At 35.8% G+C, this 20,438-nt stretch overlaps 4 protein-coding genes and 1 long non-coding RNA gene across 5 annotated transcripts; 3 read left to right on the forward strand and 2 right to left on the reverse strand.

The window, feature by feature from the left end:
* Nucleotides 1–2,640: 2,640 nt before the first annotated feature.
* LOC145222802 (uncharacterized) lies at nucleotides 2,641–3,631 on the reverse strand. The gene is made up of 3 exons (XR_013859380.1): nucleotides 3,230–3,631; nucleotides 2,967–3,164; nucleotides 2,641–2,901 (listed from the first exon to the last, which is right to left on the reverse strand). It is a non-coding gene; the product is annotated as an uncharacterized LOC145222802 (long non-coding RNA).
* A 2,432-nt stretch (nucleotides 3,632–6,063) lies between these two features.
* On the forward strand, nucleotides 6,064–10,386 carry LOC145222800 (ubiquitin carboxyl-terminal hydrolase 44-B-like). The gene is made up of 7 exons (XM_080089010.1): nucleotides 6,064–6,555; nucleotides 6,763–6,832; nucleotides 6,988–7,136; nucleotides 7,867–7,925; nucleotides 8,205–8,362; nucleotides 8,480–8,721; nucleotides 8,907–10,386. The coding sequence occupies exons 3-6, from the start codon at nucleotides 7,121–7,123 to the stop codon at nucleotides 8,589–8,591; spliced, it is 345 nt and encodes a 114-aa protein (XP_079945136.1). The 5' UTR covers nucleotides 6,064–6,555; nucleotides 6,763–6,832; nucleotides 6,988–7,120; the 3' UTR covers nucleotides 8,592–8,721; nucleotides 8,907–10,386.
* A 1,711-nt stretch (nucleotides 10,387–12,097) lies between these two features.
* Nucleotides 12,098–13,796, forward strand: LOC145222781 (cartilage-associated protein-like). The gene has a single exon (XM_080088987.1). The coding sequence runs from the start codon at nucleotides 12,164–12,166 to the stop codon at nucleotides 13,412–13,414; it is 1,251 nt and encodes a 416-aa protein (XP_079945113.1). The 5' UTR covers nucleotides 12,098–12,163; the 3' UTR covers nucleotides 13,415–13,796.
* LOC145222793 (uncharacterized) lies at nucleotides 13,771–16,210 on the forward strand. Its single transcript, XM_080089000.1, has 3 exons — nucleotides 13,771–13,966; nucleotides 14,065–14,183; nucleotides 15,888–16,210. The coding sequence occupies exons 1-3, from the start codon at nucleotides 13,771–13,773 to the stop codon at nucleotides 16,089–16,091; spliced, it is 519 nt and encodes a 172-aa protein (XP_079945126.1). The 3' UTR covers nucleotides 16,092–16,210.
* A 77-nt stretch (nucleotides 16,211–16,287) lies between these two features.
* On the reverse strand, nucleotides 16,288–19,563 carry LOC145222783 (OTU domain-containing protein 1-like). Its single transcript, XM_080088989.1, has 6 exons — nucleotides 19,334–19,563; nucleotides 18,049–18,294; nucleotides 17,852–17,984; nucleotides 17,661–17,784; nucleotides 17,362–17,597; nucleotides 16,288–17,040 (listed from the first exon to the last, which is right to left on the reverse strand). Exons 1-6 carry the CDS (start codon nucleotides 19,435–19,437, stop codon nucleotides 16,843–16,845), a joined length of 1,041 nt encoding a protein of 346 aa, XP_079945115.1. The 5' UTR covers nucleotides 19,438–19,563; the 3' UTR covers nucleotides 16,288–16,842.
* Nucleotides 19,564–20,438: the final 875 nt, after the last annotated feature.

The following is a 20,438-nucleotide window of genomic DNA, read 5'->3' on the forward strand; positions in this document are numbered from 1 at the left end:
ATTTAATGTTTAATAAGTACCTCAAACTCCTTTTGAGAGCGTACGCAATATAACTTACCTACCTAAAACCAAGAACACAAACTGGCGCCAGTTTGTTTACAACGGTATGTGACGTCATAATGCGTACATTTTTATTCATGGTAGTCAGGCTGCATTCCTTGGAAAAAAGTGCTTACCGGATAACAAACCCATTGTTACGGTCATGGATGAGTGCTTCTGGTTGTTTCTTGAGAAATGTGCACTGTTATTGCTAACAGGCTACGGATTTTTCATGTTGTAAAACGTTTTACGTATTTCGGCTACGCCTAGCAATGCTTGCGTTAATGTTTTTGGAAACACCGGACTTGAAGCTTTGTACCAATATAAAAAGAAAACAGAAATGGCCAGTATCAGTGCAACCTGACTTCGCAAATCCCGAAGAACTTGTGTGATTATTAGAGAATGAATTTGAAGAAATTTTTGAAACTTGTGTTAGCAACATTCAGGAAGGTGATAATTTCTTACCCCAAAAGCATTCTTAAAACAATCAACCCAGATGCTAGGTTTTCTGAAAGTGGCTTGGAACATGCGTCCAAATGGATAACGGCTGATTATGGTAATGATGGTAAAGAAAACAAATTCTTGGTATCTTGATGTTTGCTTAAAAATGTCTTTTTTTCATCTTCTGTCGCTCCAAGTTTTGCCTCCCAGTATTTTTTGGAAGTTAGCAAATACTTAACACTGGATGCCTGTTGAAATGAATGCATCCAAATAGATCAGATGTCACACTACAAAACAAGAAAAATGACACCTTGTAATATATTGGTTGATATACGTGGACAAGGCAATAAAAAGTGTTGTAAATGACACAAAGTTTAGTATGTAACAAACACATTGATCTATTTTGTTTAAATTAAAAAAGCAGGTGCATTGAAATTTCCTTCCAAAAGGTATATAGATGTGGTCAGCCATGCATATTTCTAAATAAAAAGTTATTTATGCAGAGTGTATGAAAAATATTTTGCCCACATGAAGTTGATTTTATTCACATTAAGAATAGTTTTTTTCAGGGGTGAGTTTGTAAAACAACTTACCTTTATCATATGTTTTTAAAAATTTATTGGTCAAACTTTTGTCATGATCATTTGGAAAAAACGTTTTCAAAAAGTAAGCAAGCAATTAAAGTGGCTCATGTGATGATTGAAAAAAAAGGTTAACAATTATTTTATGTTTCATTTTCTGAAGGTCCAAAATCAGCCTGGAAAATATTTTCACAGGTCCATGAGTGTTCATGCAGCTGTACCTTTTGTTTTCTTTCCTGGACCATTTTTCAAACACTATTAGGTGTTCGTTGTTTTTTGTCCTTTCAATTTTACTATGCTTGTTTGTCATTCTTAATTTATGGTGGTTTGGCTAAGTGCCTGTTGGTGGAATACAATTTTGGCAATGATTGTGTTATGTAACAAGAGACAAAAAGACGGGCGCTATTTTAACTTTTTAAAATGGCAGTAGATGTAGGAAAGTGTAAATTACACAAAAATTCCCTTATTATTAAAAGTGTAAAAAATAGCAATATAAAATACGTTCTTTTCGGTTACATCAAATATTTGGTACACTTGAAAGCAAGATTAAACTTGCACCTGGTGCAGTTTCTGTCCTAAAATGGCAAAATCCATTTTTGTGTGATTTTTTCAAGTGAGCAGTAAACAGACACACTGTTCTCGACCTGTAAGGTCTCACCAGTGTTTCTCCATGTAAGGCCGTATAGAATGTAGCCAGTAGCCACACTATGAAACTCCACTGTGTAGAAAGTAACCGCGGCTGAAGATTTGTTTTGCGTGATGATGTAAGTTATAGATTCTTACGTTTCTTTGCACAACATTTGCTGTATTACCAGCTGCTACATCCCTCATTGACAACAAAAAACGTCAATTTTGAACGATGTTGTTTCGTATGGGTCTTGCCTTATTCGGGCCTTCTTACATTAAAAGCGTGGTTCTTCGGCCGTTAGACTTTGCTTTTTGGTATTACGACAAGCATCCCGGGACAAAATCGTTGCAAAATGCCATCGCTTTATCGCAAACTGTGAGTAAACTTGTTTAAAGTATTCAAACTACCATGTACCGCAGTTTGTTTTGAGCAAAAAAACTAGAAGCGTTCAGGCGTGTCCAATCAAAACGTAACAATGGCAGTTTGGCATCCATAGTAAGTTATCTATGGTTGCAGTGGCGGATCCAAGAGGGCGCGGGCGAATAGGGCGAGCCTACCCCTAGAAGGGCTCCTCTAAAATACGCAATCTAATTATAAAACGTATGCAACTTTTAAAAATGTTGACGGTTAGGGCTTTTAGGGTCTGGGTGAGGGTTTATAATAAAAATAACACTATAATTTAGTTTTAGATGCCCAGTTTAGGCTTAATATTCACATGTGTGTAGAGTGGTACTAAATACCGTATGGTGCCGCATGTTAACACTTGTAAGAAAATTAAGCCCAAAAGGTATCTGAGATTAAATTACATAGTTATTTTTGTTATAAACCCTCGTAATCGTCAACATCTTAGTTAGTTTTTTTAGTAGATTGCGTATTTTAGAGTACCAACATAGAGCCCACAGTTCTCATTTGTTAAAATAAATACGTTTGTTTACCTACTGTTTTATGTAAAAATAGCAACTGACAAAAGCGTAATATCAGTCTTTGTTGCGCTGTCTTTAATTATCGGAAGGCGTGACTCCATGCGCCTCCAGACAGCACAACAGGGGCGATCGCTTGTGTTCCTAAAATTGTCTTTAACGCGCCTTTCCTTGCGCTCAAACCCCAAGACGCCAGCAGCTATATAACGAACTCTTTATTTTACAATATAGCCGAAAGATGGCGCTCGAGAGTATGGCAGCACGGCGAGTACAAGGGGTCAAAAGGCGGTTTCTACAAAAAATGTTCAAATTAAGACAAGGCAACAGAAGGAGAATTTCAATGACATTTACGCTTACCAAACTATTAAAGGACTGGAGTCGTTTAAATGCAAGCGATCAGTAGAAGGTCTGTAAACACAGCATCTAATAACATCACATATAAACATCACTTAATCACACTAGTGACTGACGGCAAACTTAAGCAACAATAATCTTACCGGAATAACACAGTTCGGTTCAGAATAACACGGGGTTGGACGACGGCGGAATTCACGTCTGAATACAGGTTTCATATAAATTTAAATCCAAAAGGTCACAACAAGGTTTAAACATATGCTTACCGATCACTAAATATACAAGTCACACATTGGACGATTCAGTTTCTAAACAGCATAATTTTCCTGTTTGTTACACAAAAAACAAACATAAATGACCAGTTAAAAAACGCATGCAGACGCTGTAAGTTCCAGTCACTAATAAACACGAGGCGGTCTTGCTTACAAGACGTGATACCAATAAACGGGCTCCTCTAAAATACGCAATCTACGCAATCTACGCAATCTGTACGCAATCTACTTATAAAACGTATGCAACTTTTAAAAATGTTGACGGTTAGGGCTTTTAGGGTCTGGGTGAGGGTTTATAATAAAAATAACACTATAATTTAGTTTTAGATGTCCAGTTTGGGGCTTGGGCTTAATATGTGTTGAGAGTGGTACTAAACACTGTATGGTACCGCACGTTAACACTTGTGAGGAAATTAGACCTGAAAGGCATCTGAAATTAAATTATAAAGTTATTTGTATCACAAACCCTCACCCTGACCCTAATAGCCCTAACCGTCAACATCTTAGTTAATTTTTTTTAGTAGATTGCGTATAGTTTGCGTAGATTGCGTAGATTGCGTAGATTGCGTAGATTGCGTAGATTGCGTATTTTAGAGTAGCCCCCAATAAACAATGTCAAAGTTGTGACATCACAATCACCGATAGTGTGCCAGACAATGTATCAGGTTGCACAACACTGCGTCATACACACGAATCAAGGCTACTGGCGGGAAACACAGAAAACATAAACATGTAACAGTCTTAATATTGATAACAGTTGCTTGGTATTTTCCCCAAACTTACACGCTAACAAAATGCTTGGGTCGCGAACATTTAGAGCAATTTTTTAGGGTCGCGCCAAAAAGTATTTGCGGACCCCTGGTTTATATTATTGGTGCTGCTTAAAAGCTCATCGAAACGTGAAAAGTTGGCAATTTTTGTATAGTATAGTTGAAACTTGAAAACAGTTTCTTGAAAATATGTGGGTAATACTAAAAGCAGAAAAACAGAAAAGCGGGAAAAGCAGGAAATCAACACTAAAAGCAGAAAAGAAAGGAAAAGCAGAAACAAGGGAAATTTGTGTTTTCTAAAAGAGGGAAAAAATAATTCCAGAAAAACAGAAAAAGAGTAAAATTTCTTGTTTCATAAGATTTTGAAATACGAAAAGCAGAAAAACAGGAAATGTTTCTTTATTTGTTTTTTTGACGTTCTAGCTCGTAAAAACCACTCGAAAGTGTTTTGATAGCGTTCTACATTGATTGTGTCAAAATACAGAAAAGACGGGAAATAAACAAATAAAAAACATTTCTTGTTTTTCAGTATTGGACGCAACAGACAACACACAATCGATGTAGAACGCTAATAGATCACATTCAAATGATTTTTGCGAGTTTGAAAGGGGCTCCTCCAAAATACGCAATCTATAAAATGTTGATGGTTAGGGCTTTTAGGGTCTGGTAAAAATAAAAATAACACTATAATTTAGTTTTAGATTCCCAGTTTGGATTTAATATTTTCATATGTGTTGAGAGTGGTACTAAGCACTGTATGGTACCACATGTTAAAACTAAGAAAATTAGGTCCAAAAGGTATCTAAATTAAATTATAAAGTTATTTGTATTACAATCCCTCACCTTGACCCTTATAGCCGTAGATTGCGTATTTTAGTGTAGCCCATTAGAAAGGTATAAAAAACAAATAAAGAAACATTTCCCGTTTTTCTGCTTTTCGTATTTCAAAATCTTTTGAAACAAGAAATTTTACAATTTTCCTGTTTTTCTGCAATTATTTTTTCCCTGTTTTAGAAAACACAAATTTCCCTTTTTTCTGCTTTTCCTTTCTTTTCTGCTTTTAGTGCTGATTTCCTGCTTTTCCCTCTTTTTTGTTTTTCTGCTTTTAGTGTGACCCAAAATATGTTGGTTATCTCTGGGAATGTAAAAGAGAAGCAATTCTTAAAACAAAATCAAGTCAGTGGTAATTTGGTCGTTGTTTTATAGTGTTTGCAGCTTGGCAAGAGTCTGTATTTTGGGGTAGAGCTACTAACACCATGACGCAAATGACAACCTCGGGAGATTAGGGCAACAGGGGTTGTGACTTTTTCGTGACACTTGTCACTGTTAGTGACAGGCGTCAATGACAGGGCTGGGGTGTCACTAAATCAGTGACAGGGCGCCATTAAATCAGTGACAGGGCAAATTCAGTGACAGGGCAAAATCGGTGACAGGGCGTTCTTGCGATAGTATGAACACAAGCGAATTTATTAGGTCTTTGCTTGTAAGGGTTTTCTTTAAAAATTGCAAGCAGCAAAGGTTTTAAATCTAAATTTCGTGCAAAAATGTACCTCATGACTTTTTGGTAAAATCTTTAAATTCTGCAAGCAGCAAAGGTAAGTGTGTTTTTGAACTTTCATTGCCTGCCAGGCAGTCTGATGAGCTCTAACAGGGCGAAAAAGTTCAATCAATTTGTTTTAAGTAGTTTTTTTTTATTATGTAAACATGTCTAACCTCTGTTTTGTGCCACATTGTCATATCTGAATATTTAACAATATGTAATGTTATGTGCAAAAAGAGGAGATTATCTGAGTTTCCAAACAAAAAAACGTTTTGTACACATGAAGACCAACACGTTTAAAGCTGCTCAAAAAAATAGTGCATCTAGAATTTCCTAGCTTCAGGACAATGTTACGAGTGGTAATGTCTTTTTACCCATTTAAACTGATTCTGCCATATTTACACAAAAAATTGTTGATGTTTTTTGTTTTATTTTTTTTGCAGGCAGCCACAAACATTTAACGATTGGAAACCCAAGATTTAAAGATAACCAAGATTAACACAAGTATTTGGTTGTTGTTATTGGTGTTTGAGGTGTTGTATTTAATTGTACCTTTGAATTGTGTGCACATATTTGTAACTGTCAATGTCTACTTGGAGATTTAACTTTATACATTATATAACCAGAGATTTTAAAAAATACTGTGTTTCGACAAAATAAAGAAAAAAAAAAACTGCAAATGAATCACCATGTTTCGAGTTTGTTAAATGGCTAAAAAAACATAATTAAGTTTAATATGGTTCATTATTTTAAAGTTATTTTGTGGCCAACTTAGCCAATTATATTCGCTCTGTGCGATAAATTTCTAAGTGTGTTTAAATTGGTATGGATGTTTTATGTGTTTGTTAGGTTAGGAATTCCATAGGTTCTGTAATTTAAATAGCTTGTTACCTGGTAAACAATCAAATTCATTGAGTTCGCAAATTTCATTTGGAAACATGGGCAGGAAGAGTCCAGAAGCTTTGATGAAAGCTGACCAGAAGCAGAAACGCTCTACTGATCTTTCACATGTATGTGTTCGAGCAATCAATAATTGTAGTTCTGTAGTGAATAATGTATTATTGATTCAATAATTCTTGTGTATAACAGTATTTTACTTTAAAATCTCTTATTTGTTGAAATATTTTCAAGTCCGAGTCAGAAAATGCTCTTTTTGTTCATTCTACAAAAACGTTTTTATTACACACAGTGATTTGTTACCAAATGTGTTATTTCAGGATGGTGTATCAGCAAGCAAGTCAATATCTTACAAGATGCACATGTTTTAGACTATCCACAGAGTATGAGGTGTGTTGAAGGTTTAAATGGTTCAGTAAATTTAAAGTCCATTTTTCAATGGTTTTACTAGCTCTGCTGTAAAATATTGTCATGTGATGAGTTTTATCAAAATCCTAAATTTAACTATAAGCATGCACTAATGGGTTGTGCAAATTTTGTTTTAGTTAAGCATTTGCAATTGCAAGCACATACTGCACATGACTATTGGTGAACGTCATTCAGTTGTCAACCCACAAAGATGGCTCTGCAACACTTGCCTTACAACTGAGTCTGTTTGGACATGTCTAAGCTACCCTAATGTTGCTTGTGGAAGGTAGGAACCATGGTCAAAACACAAAACAAAATGTTCTACAGTCTATAAAAATGAATAAATAATGTGTGGACTGTTTTGGATGACCATTTGAGTATTTATAAAATGGTATATAACCTACAGATATATCCATGAACATGCATTAAACCAGTGGTTCTTAACCTTTTTGGTGTGGTTTCCCATTAAAGTAAATCACCAAGTTCGAATTTCCCCCTCTGTTATTTTTATAATAATGTTTTGTGCCCAACATTAACAAAAAATTATTCTTTAATCAAAAAAAATTTGTGAAGTGATTTTGTCGGGACCTTAAAGGTATATTACAATCTTATTTATATGTCATGTGCTTGCAATAGTCATTTATCGCATCACAATCAACAGACCAAATGCATTTATTCGCGAACAATAACAAAGTCATTGATACTTTTAGTAATGTCTGTGACGTAACAAACGATTGTTGGATTTTTATGCGCCTTGCAAAACTAGGTGAAGTTAATCTTACATGTTGTTGCGGAAAATATTGTATTAAATTAACTTTCAACGGTTAATTTAATAAAAAAAGCCCAAGTTTGGTGACTTCTAACTCACATAATTTCCCTCTAAAAACATTAAATTTCCCACTAGTGGGAAATTTCCCACCGGTTAAGAACCACTGCATTAAACCATTATTTGGAATCTGGTCATCCATTAGTGATTGATGTCAATGAACTCTATGTATATTGCTATGCTTGTGAAGAATATGTTCTCAATGACAACAAATCGGGGAACATCAAGGTGCTACGTGAAACTTTACAGGTAGGCAAATTTGCGTTATTATCTTTTTTAAATTGTAGTTGTGTCAGTCCAAACAATTCTGTGGCATGGTTTCTTGGTCGGAAATTGCCTGGAAAATAATTTATGTTGTATCATGTGACAAAAAGTATTAGCTCATAAATTCTGTTTGTAAAATTTCAATAATATTAAGTTAAACAATTTAGGCTGCTTTTGTGCAGTAGGTAAAATTTGAACAGTTTATGTATTGTGTGCCATAGTAAATATTAAAACTTCAATCAGAAATTCTTAACATTTCTCCAGGCAATTAGATACCAAAACTTTACTGACACAACTCGTAGTGGACACACACTGAGGACAGCCACAATAAGTGCAGATGAAGATGTTCAAATGAGGAGAAGATTACAGCAGCAACAACTTGATAGAGATGATAGACTTTTCACTGCCATTTGGCATTCAAGGTACTTTTTCACACAGTAAAAGTGCACAAAATTGTGTTACTCCAAAAATTCGATGCCCAAATTTGCCAATTTTCATAAGATTACATAATTTTAATTTTTTTTGTCTTTACTACGTAGGTTTGTTCGACAAAGAAAAACCTTCAGAAACTGGCAGAACTATGTTCGTAACAAGGACCAACACTGGCAGAGTGATGACGAACAACCATGTGCTACAGTCACACTACAGTGAAACACAGAACTACAAGAAGACTTCATTGGAAAACTCGATGACCACCTTGAAACCTTGTCAGAATTAAAGATCTGCAACAAGTTAATGCTGATTTTCCATTAAACACAGAAAGGAAGGGGATTGATACAAGGTTAATAAGGGAAATTACACCTGATCCTGTTTAAGGTGTTTTACCAGCATTATCTGTTGTGTGGCAGTGCAAGGTCTGATTATGTGGAAAAAATCAATACTGGTGTCTTATTTCAGTAAAACACCATCTCCAGACTGTTCTGTATTTACTCTATCCAAATTGAATACCACATTTAATTTTTTTAGGTGCTCGGTCATTTGCAAAAGTTCCGCCGATGTTTACTTGCCGTTCGTGACATCGAAATGGATGAAACCACTGGGTGCTACGAAGATCCACAAGTTTCGCCATCAACCAAGTTATGAGTCGCTGGAAGAAGGTCCACCATAGAAATAAGAGCCATGGCATTTTAGCAGGCTAGTCTTTTGCCAGAAACAATCTATTCGAGCAACTGCTTGTATACAGAAAATACTTACATCTCATGACAACTCAGGTTTACTTGTAGTAGGGATTTGACTTGAGGACTCAAGTCTAAATCAATGACATTTCTTAGAAATAAGGAAAATAAACTTTTTAAAGACCTTGCCTTTCAAAATAAGGTCAAGTCTTCGAAATAAGAATAGGATGGCGACCCTGAGTATAAGATATACAATATAATTAAGGCAAGTTTAAATCGTTTTATGTAAACAAGGCACTAAACTTTACCAGTTTTAGTTCAATTCCACACAGACTATTAAGATTTTACTTATAGCCTCACTCGTGTTGGTAGTGTACCTCACACTGTGCTTCATGGACAAAGCGCCTCATGGCGATATCCCTGACATATAACTTCTCAATATGGCTGTAGACTAGCCTGCTAAAATGCCATGGCTCTTATAAATGCAAAGCTTTGTTTCATTTGGTATGAAAATGTATTGGTAAGACCATTAAATATTTTCTAGTCTTGGCAATGTCCTGTTTGCTTATAAATTGTGATGTTATGGATGTGTGTATTGGTTTATTCTATTTGTTGTTTTCTTAACTGAAGTCTGTCCACGCCAGATGGTAGATATGGTCATGTAAATGTGCCATAACAGCTCCAGTATTTAACCCACTGGCAGCCCAAGTTATAAAACTTCTTATAATCCGACACACTCCGGGCTGGTTGCTTTGGCAGTTTTGACAGCCTGAAACAATGGGTGGTACTAAATACTGCATGTTACCGTATGTTATTCTGCTTAAAATACTGCATGGTATGTGAAATGCGAGAATACAAGCCCCAACAAGGGAAAATTAGACCAGATTATAGCATTGTTTTAATTACAAACCTTCACCCAACCAGAATAGCTCTAACCGTTAGCGCTTTACTATATTTTCGTAAAGGCATATTCAAGTCCTTTACAACTTCCTGCCATGTTATAACATGCGGTATACCATGCGGTCACATGCGGTATTTAGTACCACCGGAAAAAATCGCCTATCAGCGTTACAATTTAAAAGTGTTGATTGGGTGATTGTGGTTTGATTTTTTATTATTTTGCACGTAGCATCCCCCCTAAGATGGGTATTTTTTTTTTGAATTTTAAGTGTCAATTGCATTGTTACAGGAGAGTATTAATCTATATATTGAAAGCTAGAGAATATCGTGTGCTTGCTTAGCTTTTTAAGTTCTTTATCACACCTTGTCTTCACTTTAAGCATTCATAAATTCGTTGTTTTTTGTTCAGTAATAAAAGCTGTCTGAAATAGTTTGTCATGCTTTAGAATTACTGTAAAAGTTTTTGTACCAACACCAATATTTTTGGAAAACTCAAAACAAAAGCTAGTTAAAACAAACAAAAGAGTCATTTAACACAGTAAGTCACTGCTGTAGTCCAGGGACCCCTGGGGCAATTTCTCCCATCTGTCTTGATTCTTTGCTAGTCTGTTGTATTCCATGATCTATTTTCCTGTCCACCCCTGAACATTGCCAAAGCCAGTTCGTTCTGGGCCTGCCTTGTCTTCTTATTCCCTCGTCGGTTCTGTGCATGATGGTGATGTAAGAGTTCTATGGCGACATGTTACATGGCTAACCCATTAAAACTACGTTAAACAAGATTGGCGACAGTATGCACTCTTGAAATACTCCAAAGTCTTAAACTATTTTAGTGCACTTCCATTGGTTAACACAGAATTGATGACCTTTATATTATACAGTGATTTGATCAGGAGGATCAGGAAGAGACTGATACCATGTTTCTTCATGGTGCTCCACAGGGCCTCTGTGACCAAGTTCTTGATGGTGGTCTCTTTTTTTCACCTAGTATTCAATCTGTTAGACCAGTGGTTCACAAGACTGTAGACTGTACCATCATGTCCTTCCCTTGTTTGTTCTTCAGATAAGACACTCTTGATTTGAGGTATTAGTTTACCTTTTTTGGTATCATGACTATCAAAGATTGTGTCCACGTGGGCCACACTTATCTCATATGTATTCAAGATCTCCTTGGTTATCCAGCAAGGCTGCTTTCTGGTTCCAGCCTTTTCCAAAGTTTTCATCACAGTCGCATTCATGATTTTAGAGAACTCAGATGTTAATTCTTGAACATTATTTTCCAACAGTGCATCAAATCTGCTTTCAATCTTTATTTCAAACCCCTTTCTGCAACCTGGCTCTTCAAACGACAAAGGAAAAATACTCTTTTTTTTCAAAAAATATAAATCAGTGACAGGGCGTCAGTGAATCAGTGACAGGGTGTCAGTAAATCTGTGACAGGGTATCAAAATCAGTGACAGGGCGTCAGTGAATCAGTGACAGGGCGTCAGTAAATCAGTGACAGGGCGTCAGTGAATCAGTGACAGGGTGTCAGTAAATCTGTGACAGGGTGTCAGTAAATTTGTGACAGGGTGTCAGTAAATCTGTGACAGGGTGTCATTGACAGGCGATAGGTGACAGCCTGTCACTGAATTGTCACAACCCCGCCTCGATTAGGGGGCGTAAAGCGCTGAATTTTTTATTTAGCGGCTATAAATGGGTTGGGTTGGGAAATAAGTTTTTAAAATTTGTACATTAGTAACTAATTTTTTGGGTTAGTTTTATTGAATTTTAAGTGCTAATACCTTACCCCGACCCTAATAGCCCTAACCGTGGGCATTTTTGGAGATATAACCAATTGACTTTTGGTATGGTGTTAGTTAGTAGCTCCACCGTATTTTGGAATTTCTATGTTACAAATGTTTACGCACTGTAGATGTGCAGTCATGCGTGCTTTGGTTGTGATGCTCAATTGCGAATGAGATTATGAGATAACATTGATGTCGCAAAGAATAGCGATTAGTGAGTGAATTGTAGACGTAGTTATCGTTTACTGAAGAAATAAAATAACCAACAAGTACAAAGGAAATTTAGTGTGATTATAGAGAATCGACACCTAAAGTGTAATTTAATAAAGTTTTTTGGGTAATTTAAATTAAGGCAAATTTATGAGGTTTGTAGTTCTTGTTGATTTGTTTTGTTTTTCACAATTCAGATCCGGTTAAATATAAGATGCTTAAGTTATGTTTTTTTACTCTGCTTTCTGTTTATATTGAGCCTTCTGTGCAACTTGATCTCAGTAGTATACCTACTGGTGGTCAAATTCCTTTGGATGATCTTTGGGAAATGGGAAAAGAGACCTATTTTGAAGGCGATTATGCAACAAGCATAAAAATACTTGAAAAAGCACTGGTTACTTACAGAATGATGCGACATGTTGATATTGCATGCAATCGAAAGTGCTTGAATGCAAACATTAACAAAGACCTACCAGATCTGGATTTTACAAAGTACAATGACCTGTTTGTTTTGGGAAATTTAGTTGCCGAGGCCAATTGCAGAAAGTTGTGCATTGAGGAACATCCATATGGCGTTTCTGCACAGCATAGACCATCTGCTAAAGTAATTGAAGCTTTCCAACTAAGGCAACCTTATGACTTTTTACAATTTTCTTATTTCAAAACAAATCTTATAAAGCAAGCTTGTCAGGCAGTGCAAACATATTATCAAGCACATTTGCAAGACCAGTCCACACTAAACAATATTGATTACTACAAAACTTTGGACAATGTAACAGATGCTGATTTTAAAGATTTAGAAGCAACCAAATTTTACAAATATTTTGTGGCAGGTGTAGATGCTTACACAGTAAAAAACTATAAAGAAGTTGTGGCTAATATAGAAAAGGCACTTACAGAGTACTTCGTTGATCATGAAGAGTGTGAATTGCTATGTTATCAACCTTTTTCACACACCCATTTTAGAAGGTTTTACAGAGCACTTGCCGGACAGTATATGGACTACTTGGGATGTTGTTTGTCCTGCCAAGATAAACTAAACCCAGTGGTATCTGGGTACCCTGTACAAAAAGTTGTGGCCAGATGCTATGCATACTTACAGTTTGCTTACTACCAACTAGGCAAAGTTCAAATGGCTGCACCATGTGCTGCAGCCGGGCTGCTTTTAAATCCAGATGATGTGGATGCACAAAAAAACATGAAGTTTTACATGGAATCTGCATCACAAAACAATTTGTCAGCGAGTGTGCATTTAGGCCCTCGAGCTGATGCTGTGAAGTTTCATAAACATTTAACTGACATGCTTCAGATGCAGAAAGAATGCAATGAAGTCTTTGATGATGGTGATGAAGGTACTGTGGATGAGATTGAAGACCTTAGTTCTGAACATGTTGAGAACGATGTGTTAAGTGACCTTAATGAACAAATTATGAAAAGAATTGAGGACCGTCTTCAAAACATTTAGGCATAAGTGTATGAATAACTTTGTTGCATATTATAATCAAAAAAAAGTTTGACCTTGTTTGTGGAAGTATCAAATAGTTTTAACTGTGGTGTTACTTTACACATCAACCTGCAAAAAATAACAGGGACATCTGAATTTCGAAAACAACTGTTTTCATTGCATTGTTATAACAGACACCACATTTTCTATGTCTGTGGGTTTATTTTGTTGACACCAACTGTGTGCCAAAACAAATTTACATGCAGTACAAGTTTGTGTTTTGCTCAGTGCAATTTTCGCCGGTTTTGAACAAAATTGTGTCACACCGCATTTTCAGTATTACCTTAGTTGTGTGATTCTTAATCATATTCACTTCCATGCATATTTACCATTGCTTTTTCAGCTATCTAGCTAGCAATGCATTTAACTTTTGGATGATGGCAAGAAAAATAGGAGACATTAATGCAAAAATTGCATACATTTCCAATCCTAGAAATGGGCCTATTTTGAAATTGAAAAGACCATTGTACCTCCGTGATAAACCTTTTAATTCATCAAAGCGCAACCAAAATGGTATGTAGCATTGAGAATTCTAAAAAGCTTTTCTTAACATAGAAATATGGATTTTGAAGTTATAAATGCAATTCTACCAATAATTGTTTGCAATCTAGTGTCCTCCTGCCAGGATGAAATCACAAACTTCTATGAGTGCATGAAGGAGCATGACTACCAAGAAAAACATTGTTTTCCCCATCTTAAAGCTTTGATGGCATGTGAGGCACTGGCGAAGGTTAGATAAAATTTGTTTGAACACAAGGCCCAAAATGCATTTTCTTTCTATGAATAAATCATGGCACACGCACTTTTAGTGATGGGACGGGTACCCAATACTCGGTATCAAATGATTTCAGTGATATCGATATCTTTTATCTCAGTTTTCGATACCGAAGGCCGGTTTATACCATAAGAATACGGGCAACTTTTTGCCAATATTTGCTTCGGTCAGCACAAAATCGGGAAAACGATCCGCAAGATTACATATATTTTTATGTGCTTTCATGCAGAGATTACACTTTTCTGCATGTGTGTGTGCACGTCTGTACCCCGGCCGCGGCAGATAAATTAGCCAGTGATATACAACTAAGTACAACACTATACTTAAGTACTCGGCATCGAAGGTATATACATGTGGTACTCTGTATCGGTACTCGCTTCAAAACCTGGTATCGTCCCATCATTAGGCACTTTACTCAGAACAATAAAATATTGTGTTAACATTCCAGTATGTTCAGTGATATGTAACATACAATTCTTACCAGACACCAATTGGTTAATGGTATTGTAATTTTTTTATATTATATTTATGATCACTTAATACAGTGCTTCTTGGTGTGGCACATTGACAAACCAAATTTTTTATTCTGTGCTGTGTAGGTGCACCGACCCAAAAGTTGTAAAAACAAAGTTAGGAACTTTATAATGGGTCCCCTTTCCTGAAGAGGACACATATTTTTTTTCCACTTTTTTCTGTCTAAGCTGGTTATGTGTTTGGTCAAGAAAGTTAGTTAGGTATCAACATTTAAACCTCCTGGAGTTTGACCCTGAATGACACAGCCATTCACCCACAAGACCACAAAACATGAAACTTTTAAACTGCTCTACTGAAGTATATGATCCAAGAGTTTCATTTTTTAAAGTATTGATTTTAGTTAGATTTAGGCCTTAACCCTGAAATATCTGCTTTTAGGTTTGCTGATGCTTAAGGTCAGAAGTACAAGCCCTAACGTGCTGAAATTTTAAACAGTTGTTTGTAGTTCCCCGTTGAGCATTTAACGTTTTAGTTCAATTGACCAAAAGGTTACCTTGGCAGCCCAGAATTAGTGATTGTGTGTTAAAGTTGACCAAATCTTACGGCTATACTGTGGCACAGAAGTCCCAAGAAAGTGTGTCACTGCTTTACAGTCTTGGCAGTTTAATGTAGAGCGAGAAGATCTTTGACACACAGACTTTTACGAGGTAGTATTTTCGATGATTAGAAATAAGCTGTTTTTTCCAGCAATGCTTAATTTTTTATTGCGTTAGCATGTGCATTTTCAGTTTGAGCAAAGGTTTCAAACCTTCGATGTGATAAAACTTAAAAATGGTACTTCAGGTGAGTTCAGGATATTACATGTCAGCGAAAAATATGTCAATAACATTCATACATCGATTTTTTTCACAATATAGCTTCTTTATTTTTGGCAAAGAAACTGTAGATTCAATACTTGAGTAATGTATATTAGGCAAAACAATATTGTTTACCAGAAGGACTGTGTTCTATTGACAACCATGTCAAAAGGTCATTAAATGGCCACTCAGCTGCCACACCATGAGAAGCTACTGCAGGTGAATGGTAAATGTTTTGTAAAACAAAGTAGACCTTTGCAAAATCACTAACTTAATATATGAGCAATAAACCATTTTAACTCAATGCCTTTATCACAAACTTTTGCAGGGAAAGACAAATGTGGGGAATACAGAACAACCAGAAAACACAAAACAAAAAACGGATAGTGCAACACTTTTTCGAATCTATCAAAGTTTTCCCAATCCTGTTTCTAAGAAGTCATTAATAACACAGCGCAATATTTACAAGACTGCTTTTCCACAGTTAATCCAACCAATGCCTTTCAAAGGAAAAAAGGATAATAAAACCTGACATAAAAAAATCTTGCTACAAACATAAACTGAATTTTGTTGGTTCACCTATGCGCCCTTGCCTTGAGCTTTGTGTTGTTAATATGGGTCCTAAATAAATAAAGTATAATGAGAGCTGTGCTTGTGTTTTCCCTTTCAGCACATCCAGGAGCATAGCCTTTGTTATGCAGGTCTAGCCAAAAAGCAATCAACATTACTTTCTTTTTAACATTTTTTTAAAATGCAATCAACAGGTTTTTTAACAAAGAAAACCAAATACAGTTTTAAAGGAAATAAATTGTCATATATTAAGGTGTACAAAAGTAAGATCCCAAAAAATAGTCCTAAATAATTATTGTTTATTGTGGACATTTAGCAGGATTGGTATCTTCATTAAAATATTTTTTTACAAACCAATGCTTTTTGATTTCATTTTAATCTCATAAACATACATTGAAAAAAAAATCTTGTTAAATCTAAAACAATACATGGAAAGTTGTCAACTAACACTAAAACATACTACCATAATTGGATGCAGTTTACAATTGATGCACCCTAGTTTAGGTAAAAAGATTACTACAGCTTATGTGCCATGCACCCACAAACATGGATACCAATTTTACAAACATAGTTGAAAAACAGTGAAACGTTTGGTCTATAGACATAAAAAATCATTTCCTTTAATTGCATAGGCGCTAAAAAAACTGCAATTTTTTTCAATCATTTGTCTGTCATGGAAAGTTTTCAGATGCAGGAATAGTACGACATTCTTGTTAGGCATAATCATCCCCAAATTTGTCTTCAAATGCTCTGTCCTCTTCTTGTTGTAAGGATAAAGCAAGCTGTTGGTCATTGTTTATATTCCAGTGATTGTTAATATTTGTTGTTTTATTTGAACTAGTACTAGAGTCAGATGTTGCCTTCTTGGAGACTAAATGCTTGATGCAGCCAGTGATGCCAGATAGCACACCCTGTAATTCATATATATATATATACATTAGCTAAGACTCTTAGATTATGTCGTGTCATTTTAAAAGCATATGATCTAAGTAAAGACCTAACTTGTTTTTTTTTGTTTTTTTGATGAAAAACTTGGCAAAATGATTACAACACACCTTATAAGTGTATTTGACACATGAAATATGTGCCCCCTGCATTAAATTTTACAGATTTTGTTTGGATTTATAACATCAAGTACATTTCTTTTTTAACAAACAAACATTTGACCTGGCAAACAGCAAATGTTTATGGTGATACTGATATATACATGATGGTACTCATTACTATCTTACACCAGTCTCCTCTAGAGCAATGTGTTGTGCAAGTTTTTCATCTTGTTTCATTCTTTGTGTGGTTTCTTTCACCCACTCATCATAATGAATATTCTCCATCTTATGGTCTACGATTAAATCGTAATGCCCATTGGATAACCAAGACAACCAGACTGTGTCTTTAGGAGTTATTTTACCCCCTGCTGGGTGAAAGTGGTGTAAGGTGACATGAACCTTATCGTTGTCTGAAGTTCCACCTAACAAGTTGTTGATTCTTGGATTACAAGTACAGAACATGTACAGAAATGCAATAAACACACCTGTGACTATTGTTATATTTATATCCAACATTTGCGTAATAGCTAGGATTTCTGTGTAACTTGCCCATGTGGAATCCCTAGATGCAGCCTTTAGAAACTCCCAGGCATCTCCTTCAATGATGTCCTAAAAAATAAATATACAATTGACGAAGTATGTCACAAACATAGCGTCTATTTACAATAAAACTCAACTTAAAATCATCTATGTTGTTTTGTATGTGCTGCACTACTTCCCTCCGTAGTACCATGTGTTTTGATTGATCATGAACTAGTGCTTGGGCAACAGCACGGTACAAACAGTTCCCATCAGGAACAATTAAAAATCTGTAACATTCACTTAAACTAACCCTGCTCTTTACAAAGTTTACACAGGGAATTGATCCCATACCTTTGGAGGCCATGATTTTTCCAGAGAAAATCATCTTGTGCATTGATTTCCTGCAGCACTTTGTTTTGTCTTGCACTGGGATAAATGGTTTGTGGGTGCGGATTTGTTTGTGTTGATTCTTTATGTCCTCTTGCTTTATCTAAATCAGGAGAATGGGCCAAGTGCTCAACCTGGGTGTTTGAGGCATTTCTGTGCAAACCATCATCAGATAAACTGAATGATGGTGCTCTTGTAAATGAAGGACGTCTGATGAAACAAAAGTATTTGTTTCTTCTATGTTTGTTTGAATTTAAAGCATAACATGAAGATACAGTACAATTAGGCACAAAACCGGGGGCAGGCTCGGCATATGTTATTGCTTTCTATGCATGATTACTAAAAGTTGTATAAAAGTAAAAAGCAAGCAAATTAAGTAAGAAATTCAACGTAAGTAAAATGGACTTAATGGTGAATGCAAAATTTCTTTTGCAAACAGACTGAAAACAATGGTGTGCACTGAGAATTGCACAATATTTTGGATTTATCTTGTAATACACGTGGATTTTGAATTTTTGACATCTAATTTTCATATAAAAACGTTGTCTGTACAATTTTGCACAGCTTCTCTAGGCATCTCCTTTAAATTTCATGTAATAATTTATATTTACATAGCACAACAAGATCCTGTGTCGCCAAAACAAATGTTGCAAATATTTCAGTAAAAATCAGTTAAGCGCATCTGAACTTAACGATCGTCACGCTTGAAATGACAGTTCAAAGTCGCAAACGTAATAGTTACAAATGCCTTTCATTTCATCGGTATTTTGAGGCAGATTAACACACAAAGGAACTTTATGAAAACATTAGCTTGTCTGACAAATAATCACCGAAAATATGAAGCTGTGCGACAACTATTTTTAAAAAGAAAGTCCGATGATAGAAAAAAGTTCGAATCGTTAAATATATGTTGTACGGTTTGGCAGAGCAACTGCATGCGCAACAGAGCAAAACTGTCAAAGATTCTTTGTGTATAGTTTAATATTCTTTTTGTCGCAGTCTTGTAGGACTAAAATACATATTGCGTCAATCGTTAATTCCACTTGTGAACCAAAGATCAACCAACCGGTTTAAACAATTCAACGAAAAAATCCTGAGCGTGCAAAAAAAAAATTTTTTTTCAATCTGGCGTTCGTGTTCGTACATACATCAAAATGTGTGTTAGTTTGTAGTTTTAATGGCTTAGTCAACACTCTTTAAACAGAAATATTTGACTTTGACAAAACATAACCAAAAAACATTAAATTACCTTACTAGTTCAGAAGGTTGACTCTCTGCATTAACCCACCAGTCTTTTAACATCTCCCATGGATAAATAAGTGGAATTGCACAAGCCATATTTGAATGCGCCATAACAATCTTTTGCTAATTTATATCATCTCTAACAAAAAAAACTAAATTTACTTTCCCAAAACAGATTACTATACAGTATACATCTATTTCTTTTCGTTCTTGCTTTGGTGCCCAGTTTCACTCTGCTCCTCGACAATGCCCATTTCACGAGGCGGGGTTGTGACAATTCAGTGACAGGCTGTCACCTATCGCCTGTCAATGACACCCTGTCACAGATTTACTGACACCCTGTCACAAATTTACTGACACCCTGTCACAAATTTACTGACACCCTGTCACAGATTTACTGACACCCTGTCACTGATTCACTGACGCCCTGTCACTGATTCACTGACGCCCTGTCACTGATTCACTGACGCCCTGTCACTGATTTTGACACCCTGTCACAGATTTACTGACACCCTGTCACTGATTCACAGACGCCCTGTCACTGATTTATATTTTTTGAAAAAAAAGAGTATTTTTCCTTTGACGTTTGAAGAGCCAGGTTGCAGAAAGGGGTTTGAAATAAAGATTGAAAGCAGATTTGATGCACTGTTGGAAAATAATGTTCAAGAATTAACATCTGAGTTCTCTAAAATCATGAATGCGACTGTGATGAAAACTTTGGAAAAGGCTGGAACCAGAAAGCAGCCTTGCTGGATAACACAGGAGATCTTGAATACATATGAGATAAGTGTGGCCCACGTGGACACAATCTTTGATAGTCATGATACCAAAAAAGGTAAACTAATACCTCAAATCAAGAGTGTCTTATCTGAAGAACAAACAAGGGAAGGACATGATGGTACAGTCTACAGTCTTGTGAACCACTGGTCTAACAGATTGAATACTAGGTGAAAAAAAGAGACCACCATCAAGAACTTGGTCACAGAGGCCCTATGGAGCACCATGAAGAAACATGGTATCAGTCTCTTCCTGATCAAATCACTGTATAATATAAAGGTCATCAATGCTGTGTTAACCAATGGAAGTGCACTAAAATAGTTTAAGACTTTGGA

Source organism: Phallusia mammillata, chromosome 4 (assembly GCF_965637545.1).
Source record: "Phallusia mammillata chromosome 4, kaPhaMamm4.hap1.1, whole genome shotgun sequence".
NCBI lineage: Eukaryota > Metazoa > Chordata > Ascidiacea > Phlebobranchia > Ascidiidae > Phallusia > Phallusia mammillata.